Raw genomic sequence first — 10,433 nt, forward strand, 5'->3', positions numbered from 1 at the left:
ATTTAACGTTTAAGTTGGTTTATTCTGGAATAATATTCTTGCCTTTTTATTAAACAGAAAGCGAGGATTCGACAAAAAGGACTGGGCTGTGTTTGCAGATTTGCTGCCAACGTGAATGGTACACTATGGGAATTGTTAAAAATTTGATCCTCTTTTTTTTTTTTCTTGCAGTGATGCCAGTTTGAATTTCATTTTGGTAAACTACATTTATATCTACCATTTATCTACCGTTATATCTTCTGTTTAATTTTATTTAAAAAATTACAGTTTAAAGGTTTTTAAAATTGGCTTTCTGATAGCTTTTTAGGCTATTTTAGCATTTTGGAGATTAGCTAATAACCTAGCTATTTGCTAGCTATTTTGGCTAATTTAGTTTTTTGTCTTTTAGGTTTTTAGGCAAATTTGAAGTTTAGCTAAGATTTCAGCTACATGCAAGCTGTTTCGCCTAGTTTAGGCGTTTTTCAGGTTTTCAGGCTATTTTGAAGTTTAGCTAATTTTATAGCTGCATGCTAGCTGTTTTGGCTACTTTAGGCTTCTTTTTTTATTTTTTTAGTCTGTTTTGGAGTTTAGCTAACATTTCAGCTGTCTATCAATTTCAGCATTTTATGCTATCAGCATTGGTGTCTTCAGGACCCAAATTCAGCTTACAGCATTCACACTAGCATCATTGCAGATAATGCTACATATCTAGTTCATAATTATGTTAAAAAGTTAAAGTTTTAAAAATGTAGTTTTACAGCGTTCTATAAATGTTTATCTTGTTCGGCTCGTGACCTAAGGTGTGTTTTGGATTTTGACCCCTTGTTTGATTGAGTTTGACCCTCCTCCAATAGACAGTTGTTAATCTATAATCCGTCTATTTTAATATTATATAATAACACATCAGAAAAAGCATTTTGAAGTTCGTATTATTTTAAATTATTAACCAACTCCTCCTTGGGAGTGTTCTCTTTGCAGGACGGTGATGATCACTCTGGTGTTTATGGAAGAACTCCATCACTTTAAGAATCTGGACTCCTCCTGACTTTAGTGGATATCAGTCCATGAAAACTGCAACAAATGTGTTATTAAAAGAGGCCACGTTTTCTAAAGGAGTTAAAGAGTCAAAGAGTTGGAAAAGGAGAGGTGGACGTCGTATGAGATGTGTTTAAGCCAGAGTCTGGTTATTTCTGTGCAAACATGCATCGGTGTGGTTGTGTGGGAGTGTAGAGAATGAGATGAGTTGAGGAGATGGGGAGACGGTGTGTGTGTCGGTGTGTGTGCTGGGGGTGGGTGCATTAGTCCGTGTCAGACAGCAAAGAGTGCCGCATTTATCTAGGAATCTGAGCCAAAGCAGCCTCACTAACGGACTGAGCCGGGCAAAGAGGACAACCAGCAGAACAAGAGGAAAGAGAAGAGCGAACGCAAGCCACACAAGGTCAGGAGTGCAGAAGTTTAGACAAAAAAGGACACGCTGGCGGAGCGTTTTTAAAGAAAAGTGCCAAAAGCAAGAACAAAGTCTCCTTTTGAAGTTTGAAATGAAGCAAGGTTCAAGATTTGTCAGCATGCTTCCTTTGCTGTCTGTGTGTTTGGGAGTGCTGCCCTCCTCAGATGCGTCTCCAGCCTGCACAGAGGAGCCCTGCAGGGACAGTCTGGTGGCTGCCCCCATCCCAGCGGGGTCCGGAGCAAAGGTGAGGGCTGAGGCGGAGAGCAGAACCGGGACAGGTGCATGCAGGACGGGGTTCTCCCTCCCCGCCATCGCGGATATTCCTCGAAGGATGGAGCACAGACACGCTCAGCCCAACGTAAGCTTTCCCTTAAAGCCCCCCTCCCATGAAATTCAACATATATGTGTGGCATTTTTCTTATGAAGGAGAACAAACGTAAGAAGAAGTCATTTCATTTTTGGGGCGGAGCTCCAAAAGCCACGCCCCCTCAGAGGAGATTTTGGAAACAAAGGCTTCAGATCAACATGAAAAAAAGGCTTTTTAAGACATTTAAGTTGTGGGATTTTGATTAAAAACGTTATAATCATAATTGAAATGCTGCTGGGAACGTTTTTTCTAAATAAAAAATTGTCATGGGGCCTCCAGGAATGTTTCATGGGGGTAGCCGGCACGGAGCTGCTTTAAATCTTGGGGTGGCACAGCAAAACCAGGAACTAGATTATCAAAATTCATTTTACTAAACGTAATAAAACAGCCGGTAGAAACTCAGAACGTTAAGTACCTGATATACTTAGATATAAATAGATGAGTAAAAGTTCACGTTGTACAAAAATGTTGTTTTATTTTCCTATTTGACAGGAATAAACATGAATTATGATGTTCGCAGATGATATTGTGGTTTGTAGCGAGAGCACAGAACAGGTGGAGGAGGAGCTAGAGAGGTGAAGGTTTGTACTGGAAATGAGAGGGATGAAGGTTAGACTAGGTAAGACGGGGGGGGGTCAGGGGCGGAGCTCCAAAAGCCACGCCCCCTCAGAGGAGATTTTGGAAACAGAGGCTTCAGATCAACATGAAAAAGGGCCTTTTAAGACATCCAAGTTGTGGAATTTTGGTTTAAAACTTTATAATCATCATTAAAACACTACTGGGAATGTTTTTTATAAATTAAAAAAATGTCACGTGAGACTTTAAGTGATCTACACTTTTAAAAGGTGCTGCTGTTTCCATTTTTTAAGTCTTAAATTTTTGTTTCATGACTTTTCAAACCTTGGATGTTGATCCATTTGTGCATGCAGTGGCAGCGATGATCAGCCTGTGGGTTCTTTCTCACGGGACACTAAATTTGGCTCCACCATGGAGCAATAACTGTCTGCAATCAAAGAAGGGATGCAAATAGATCAGCTTTAAAAATGTCTTCATCATTCGGTCGTGCTGAGCTCATCTGCAACAGGTGGACGAGGAACACGACCGCGGCGGGAGGATGGACGTGTGACAGACTGAAACTGAAAGAGGATTTCTTCAGGGTTCATTTATCTTTTGCTATGTGGCTAAATGGTTAAAACACATATTCAGGGGATCTCAAAACAATTTCATGGGTGTAAAAAACATTTTTGTCATTTTTTAATGAGGAGAAATAACAATTGAGGCTATATGCTCAATTTATTCAGGGTTTGAAAACTCTCCATCTAATGTTACTTGATATCCACCTCCCCAATAGTTCATTATGCAGTACAGACTGCAGCCGTGATTGACATGCTTTAGCACAAAACATTTCCCTTAAAATAAATAATAAAATCTCCCAAAAGGGCTGCACGGTGGCGCAGTGGTTAGCGCTCTTGCCTCACAGTGAGAAGGCCCCGGTTCGACTCCCGACTGGGACCTTTCTGTGTGGAGTTTGCATGTTCTCCCCGTGCATGCGTGGGTTTTCACCGGGGACTCCGGCTTCCTCCCACCGTCCAAAAACATGCTTCATAGGTTAATTGGTGACTCTAAATTGCCCCTAGGTGTGAATGTGTGAGTGACTGGGTGTGTGATTGAGGCCCTGCGACAGACTGGCGACCTGTCCAGGGTGTACCCCGCCTTCGCCCTTCAGTAGCCGGGTTAGGCTCCGGCACCCCTGCGACCCCGAAAGGGAAGAAGCGGTCAAGACAATGGATGGATGGAAAATCTCCCAAAATGTGGAGAAATGATGGTGTAAAGCTTAGGAAAATGAAAGCGTGTTCTTCTGGAATGTACGCATTTGAGAAACACATCCTCATCACTCCAAATCTGCTGAGTTTCAGTCGTTACAGTGTCTGTGGAGGGTGTGGTGGATAAATAAAGGAAGTAAATGAAAGGAAGTGCATCACTTTCAGACACACTGAACAAAAGAATTGAGGAATTGCAGCTGCAGGAGAGCAGCTTCAATAAACCACCAGCAGAGATTTAGATGTCACAGATCCCTCCAAATACATATGAATATTTAAGAATGTGATCACTGAGGACACCTAAAAAATGTCTAAATCATGGGTGCCCAAAGTGGCGCCAAATTTGGCCCGCCAAAGGTTATCTTTTGACCTGCAAAGCGTGTTTGGTTAAAACCGCGTACCCGTTTCCCATTGATTCTCCAGGATGTTCCAAAACTCTACGGCTGTAATATACATTCGGCCTCCGGACGGCGCCGTTCGCACTTTCTCTGCCTGTGGCTTTGAGTGAAAGAACCCCAGTGAGTCAGTCCTGGGCTAGTTTTGTGTTGGAAATTCCCAAGAGCCTTTACGGTTCCGGTTCTTTTAGCGGCTTTTTACAGCTAGCTAAGATGGAACGACAACAGCAAACGGATAAAGTCGAAAGAGCAGCTCCACGTCTCTCAGTAGGATCCAAGTTTGCTGTTCGGATTGGAGGAAAGTTTGTTTTAGCTTGCTCTTGTTTTTAGAGAATAGACTAAAATAGAAAACACTTTATTAATCCCTTTGGAAGTCCTCAGGGAAATCCAGGTACCAGCATCCGTATACAGCACACAAATGGAGTAAAATAACAAAATAAAGTAAAATAGACTGAAAATAAAGTAAAATAGACTGAATATAAAGTAAAATAGACTGAATACAGCTAAATTTGCAATAGAAAACATACTAAATAATGCAGAAAATGTACATGCACGATACCCTGAAAGATTGGGCATATTGCACTGGTAAGAGTATTGAACATTTATTCCGTATTTTCAATTAAATAATGACCAGTGAGGCCTTGCTGTTAAAGGTTTCAAGGTCAAATGTTACTTATTTTTAATTCTTACTAATGTGTCTTGCCTTAATGCACGTGTCAAAGTTAAGGTTTGGATTATTTCTTTTCTTTACTGCCTTTGCTCCGCTTGAGGGCACAGTCCTACACGAGGGGGCGGAACTAGTTTTAGGAGCGAAAGAATCCTTTCACAGGCGAGAAGGAGAGGTCACAGGAGCCCCGCCAGCAAGGCCAGGAGGACCCATTTGGGTTAAAAGTGGGCGGAAAATGTGGGCCCCAAATGGGTTCGCTTAAGTGGGGACTCAGTGGGTTGGCTCACTACACTAGCCAGCCTCCCTGTGGATGGTGAAGCATCCTATCAAGCTCCGCTGTATCGAGCTAGTAAGCTTGGCTGTAGCAAGCCAAGTTGTAGCGGGCTAGCAAAGTCCACTGAAGCTAGCTTTGCTGCAACGAGTTAGCGAGCTCTGCTGTAGTGAACTCCATTGTAGTGAGCTTGCAAAGTCCACTGAAGCGAGCTGGTGAGCTCCCACTGGCCGCCTGGCTAGCATAGCGAGCCAGCCCACTGAGTGTCCCCTGTGCGAACAAACCCATTCGGGGTCCACATTTTCTGCCCACTTCTAAACCATACGGAGCCTAATGCTGGCTGGGAGTGTAAGAATACTCCCACGAGTGGCGGAGTCGAGGAGCGAGCGTGGAGACTGTCCTGCGCCCGTGGAACACTTCCTTGCACGACTGGACTTTGATATACGCTCATGGGAGACTTTTGGCGGGAATTTAACGCAATATATTTGCTTTTAATTTACTGTTTCCAGTTCAATTACTCTGATTCCAGACATTTATTCTCCATAAAATGTGAGTTTTAAAAAGACAAAAACATCTCGTTCTGCGGTCTCCGTCTCTGCAGACCGCCGGACTCAAAGAGCGCCTGACTCAGCTGCAGCTCTGCATGCGCAACCTCCAGGAATCAGGGGACCGCTGGAGTCCTGGAAGCCAGGACGGGGACTCTCTGGGGGCCATCCTGGCATTGATGGCCGCCGTGCTGACAGAGTGTGACCTACACTGTCACAGCCAAACGCTGGGAGCAATGGCCAGGCGCCTGGGTGAGCACACACACAGTCCCTCCCTCACAGAACCTCACAGAACCTCCGTTTGGGCTGCAGGTTACAGGTGAGTGCATAGGAATTCAGCTGCAGTGGAAAGCATGTTAAACACTGTGGGTACACACACACACATGTACACAATGTGACGCTTTGTGAAGGTGCTGTCATACAACTCATTTGCTATATTTAAATCCGTACACATCCCCTCTGTCTTCATGATGAGATGACCTTTTGACAGAACTCGCCGCGGCGAGCAGAGAGGGCGAGAAGGACCTGCTGCTCTTTCTCAAAAGCATCACACAAAACCCGCCCACAGGTGAGGCCTGACGGTATTTATAGACATTTCTTGTCGTACGGATAGGGTGACAAAAATTTCCAATGTGTGGCTTTCAGTTCCCCCCCTGGAAAGAGTACATCCCCGCGACTGTGCCGATATTTATAGGCTTGGGATCAGAGAGAATGGAATCTACACAATCCAGCCGGATCTGCACAGCCCGGCTCTGGAGGTATTTCAGCTGAAACCCGCAGACTGACCCCCGTCTCACCTCTCTTCATTTAGAAATCTGTCTGCAGGGCTGCTTTTGTCAGAGCACCGTTTTGTCTTGGCTCAGGCTAAATGTGACATGGAGGCGGCGGGCGGCGGCTGGACGGTGATCCAGAATCGACAGGATGGCTCAGTGGACTTCAACAGGACGTGGCAGGAGTATCGGGACGGCTTTGGCAGCGTGCAGGCGGAGCACTGGCTGGGTAATGCGGCCGTGCATGCCCTCACCTCCGCCGGCCAACACCAACTCCGCATCGAGCTGGAGGACTGGCACCAGCAGGAGCGCCAGGCCACCTACAGCAAGTTCAAAGTGGCCTCAGAGGCACAGAGGTGAAGCAGGAACACAGCCGATCCAAACCGAATATATAACATGCATTCATGCTAGAAATGGAAATTATCATCCATCAAAATGTAGTTTACACAAACAAACAAGGTTAAACTAATACAGAGACATTCTGGAACCTCCTTTGGTTGTGTTTGTGCGGAGATGAGAATCGGTCAGTGAAAAGGGTCGGCTGTATGCATGAGCTACTCATCTGTTGGCAGCCATGTCCTCCATTATCTACGGTCTGATGATGGGTGCAAACAGAAAAAACCTGATCCTCCTTTATATAGATTATTACAAGATCAAAGCAACTGAAACTAGTGTCTGATGAGGATCAGTTCATGACATGTGAAAGCATCGGGATTAAGTGCTGAAGATTAAGTGCTGAAAAACAGAAACGTTTATTTTTCAAGAAGCTTCATACTTAATTCATTACCGACTACATCAAAGGGATTCAATGTGACCACAGTTGGGAACCAATTGGGTTTTATGTGGTTCTGGTGCCTAAGAGGTTCTTTGGTTTCAGTTCCTAATCTGTCCCAATTTCGGTACTTCATGTCTAATAATGCCAATGTTGACTAATGTCAAAGTCAAGGCCTGGGGCCTTTTTATTATCCATAATTATGTTAGAAAGCTACTGTTTTAAAGTTTACAAACTTGTTATTCTGTTAGCTTTTTGTAATATTTTGGCATTTAGATTTTTTTGGCTGTTTTGGAGATCACCTAATATTTCAGCTACATGCTAGCTGTTTTAGTTAAACTAAGTTTTTTAGGCTAATTTGGCACTTAGCTAAATATTTTAGCTGCCTATCAGCTTCAGCATTTTCAGCTATTAGCTTCAGTGTTTTTAGCTCTTAGCTTCAGTGTTTTTAGCTCTTAGCTTTAGTGTTTTTAGCTATTAGCTTCAGTGTTTTTAACTCTTAGCTTTAGTGTTTTTAGCTCTTAGCTTTAGTGTTTTTAGCTCTTAACTTCAGTGTTTTTAGCTATTAGCATCAGTGCTTTTGGCAGTCAGCTTCAGACTTTTTATATATCAGCTTCAGCATTTTCAGCTATTAGCTTCATTGTTTTTAGCTGTCAATTGGCCCGTGACCTAAAGTGTGGTTTGGATTTTGGTCCGTTGTGTGACTGAGTTTGACACCCCTGGTCTACATCTTCCCAAATCAACTTCCCAAGTCATCACATACTGATGCGTCAAAAATTGAACTTTTCGGAGTTGTCGTTTTTGACGTGCTGGACGTGGTCCTCAAACTCCAAGCCGCAAACTGATGCCCCGCCCCTATTTCACAGCGTGATGAATTAGCTGCTCGCCAACTGTGTGTCTGTTTGTGTGTGTGTGTTGTGATTGTAAGTTTATTTTCATCTCTACAGTGTGTTCAGACAAGCATTTGTCAATCGCTGTGTTTTTTATTGTGAAAATTGGTTTTGAAAATAAACCAGAATTTCTCATGTATCTTGATGTAACTTTCTGCCAAATTAATCCGGATCGCTCGCAGCCGCTGAAACCTCTAAAATCTTGTGTCTGTTCTGTTACTTGTCTTCGAAGATCCACTCCCATGAACATTTAGTTTTTGGTGTTTTAGCATTTTATGTGAATGGAGGAGAAACTGCATTTTTTTAATTTAAATTGTTGTGAATCAGGAGCAGATAAAAAAAAGAATGTGTTTGAAAAAAAATCATATTTGTGATGTACTAGAAAATACGATACAAAGTCTCCATTCTGATGCATCCTGCAGACAAATAGATCCATGAACGTCTTTGTGTTCCATGTCTGATCTGGAATCTGGCTCCAGCCGAATCGCTCTGATATTGCTCACCATTTTTATGTTGGGTTGGGATGTGAACGACTGTAAGCTATAATGTGTAAACAGAGAGCTCTCAGCAGGGAGAACAGTCTCAACAGCCCCGCCCACAACTCAGAGGTGAATTTCCAATGAACTCTTGCCACTTGCAGATACTATGTCCTAGTAAAAGACAGTCTGCTTTAACTTTAACTGAAAACAACATAATCATAAACATAAAATCACTGAGAACGCTGTTATAATAGATCATAAGATGATCAAAGTTGGATTAAAAAAACACTTTGATTCTAAAGTTCAGATTGAATCGATTTATAATCTGTAAAACAAGTTGATATTTTCATTCCAGGTTTCGTCTGACAGCTCAAGAATACAGCGGCGACGCAGGCAACGCGCTGAGCTACAGTAAACGATACAACCACGACGGCCGGCTCTTCAGCACCCCTGATGAAGACCACGACCGCTACGGCTCTGGAAACTGCGCCCAGTACTATGGCGCGGGGTGGTGGTTTGACGCCTGCCTGGCCGCCAACCTGAACGGCCGGTATTACCGCGGACGTTACAGCGGCGTGACCAACGGCATCTACTGGGGGACATGGTACATCCTGACCGACGGGCGGACCGGAGAACGCTACTCCTTCAAGAGGGTGGAGATGAAGACCAGACCAAAGAGCTTCACGGGAACAAGATGAAAAAACGTTAAACACAGATGGACATTTTAAATTGGTAGATGAATTGATTAGAACGTTATTTCAATAAACTTTAGTGTCATTTAAAGATCCTCTCAAACGGCAGTTATGGGATTAAATAACTCTAAATACTGAACTTCTTCTTGTCACAATAGCTGGTTCCGTGTGCAGCAGGTTTATTAGTTCAGACAGGAACTAATCACAGCTGAAAGTCCATAACACTAAATCAGAGTCAGACAGACAGACGTCAATCACAGGCATCCATGAAGAGAGTAGAGATGTCAGGGTCCAGGTGAGGGTCAGGGCAGGCGGCAATCAGAGATAAAGCAGAAGATCAGGTCCAGATAGAAATGCTCAGTAATGCAGACAAACACAAACAATACTTCACACTGAGTCGGGCTCTGAGCAGTGCTGAAGTGTCCTGTGAGTGATTGTCAAATGTGAGACAGCTGAGCACTATCCAGGAACTGTGTGCTGGGGTTGCTGGGAGATGTAGTGCGTTGAGTACTCTGGAGACATCTCCCGCCGGTGACCAGAGGGGGAGACAGAGCTCTGACTCCTGACAATTCTGCTAGATCTTATTTTTCTCTCCAGAGGGGTTAAAATGAGACAAATGGAGCAACTGATAACCAACAGCAGAATACTTTTTCTGACAGCATTTGAAGAAGTCTAACTCACTGTGACGTAAAGGTCAGTCAGGGATCGTTGGAGGATTGTTAACAATTGCAAATAGAGATTTATTCAGACATGAGTTTTACTCTTCTGGGTTTTGTTATGAAGCCTTCTCCAATCATTTCAGAGTCCATTACACTCCAGTTGTTGATCTCCTGGCTGTTGCCCATTCGCAGGGATTGACACAGCCTGAGGGATTTGGAATGAAGGCTGTGCTGGATGTCCTTCCAATTTTGTGACTGTACTCAACCCGTCGCCTACTACAGTATACTGAGCTGCAACAACCTGCAGTTTCCCAAAGACTTCACAGTTCAAGGTGTACAGAAACGTCACTCCAGTTATTAAAAAAAGTAGTTATTTTACAGGAGTTTCTGATTAAGTAAACATGCAACGCTCAGAGAAAGTGATAAAAAAACATACACAGTATTTTAACATCACAACACAGTACTTTAGGATCATAACACAACACTTTAGGGTCACAACATTTAAGGGTCACAACACTTTAGGGTCAACATTTAAGGGTCACAACATTTAAGGGTCACAACACTTTAGGGTCAACATTTAAGGGTCACAACACTTTAGGGTCATAACACATTAGGGTCACGACACTTTAGGGTCACAACACTTTGGGGTCACAACACTTTAAGTTCACAATACTTTACGG

General features: G+C 43.4%; 1 protein-coding gene across 1 annotated transcript; it reads left to right on the forward strand.

Moving 5' to 3' along the window:
- Positions 1 to 865: 865 nt before the first annotated feature.
- si:ch211-157b11.8 (fibroleukin) lies at positions 866 to 10,375 on the forward strand. Its single transcript, XM_024270668.2, has 6 exons — positions 866 to 1,784; positions 5,548 to 5,743; positions 5,982 to 6,059; positions 6,137 to 6,249; positions 6,355 to 6,617; positions 8,758 to 10,375. Exons 1-6 carry the CDS (start codon positions 1,518 to 1,520, stop codon positions 9,098 to 9,100), a joined length of 1,260 nt encoding a protein of 419 aa, XP_024126436.1. The 5' UTR covers positions 866 to 1,517; the 3' UTR covers positions 9,101 to 10,375.
- Positions 10,376 to 10,433: the final 58 nt, after the last annotated feature.

Source organism: Oryzias melastigma, linkage group LG5 (genome assembly GCF_002922805.2).
Source record: "Oryzias melastigma strain HK-1 linkage group LG5, ASM292280v2, whole genome shotgun sequence".
NCBI lineage: Eukaryota > Metazoa > Chordata > Actinopteri > Beloniformes > Adrianichthyidae > Oryzias > Oryzias melastigma.

Excerpts from the sequence above, each read along its gene's own strand:
- si:ch211-157b11.8 (XM_024270668.2), top strand. The coding sequence starts at position 1,518 with ATGAAGCAAGGTTCAAGATTTGTCAGCATGCTTCCTTTGCTGTCTGTG. Across the intron at positions 5,744-5,981 it reads AGCAATGGCCAGGCGCCTGG|AACTCGCCGCGGCGAGCAGA; the intron begins GTGAGCACACAC and ends ACCTTTTGACAG. Across the intron at positions 6,060-6,136 it reads CACACAAAACCCGCCCACAG|TTCCCCCCCTGGAAAGAGTA; the intron begins GTGAGGCCTGAC and ends TGTGGCTTTCAG.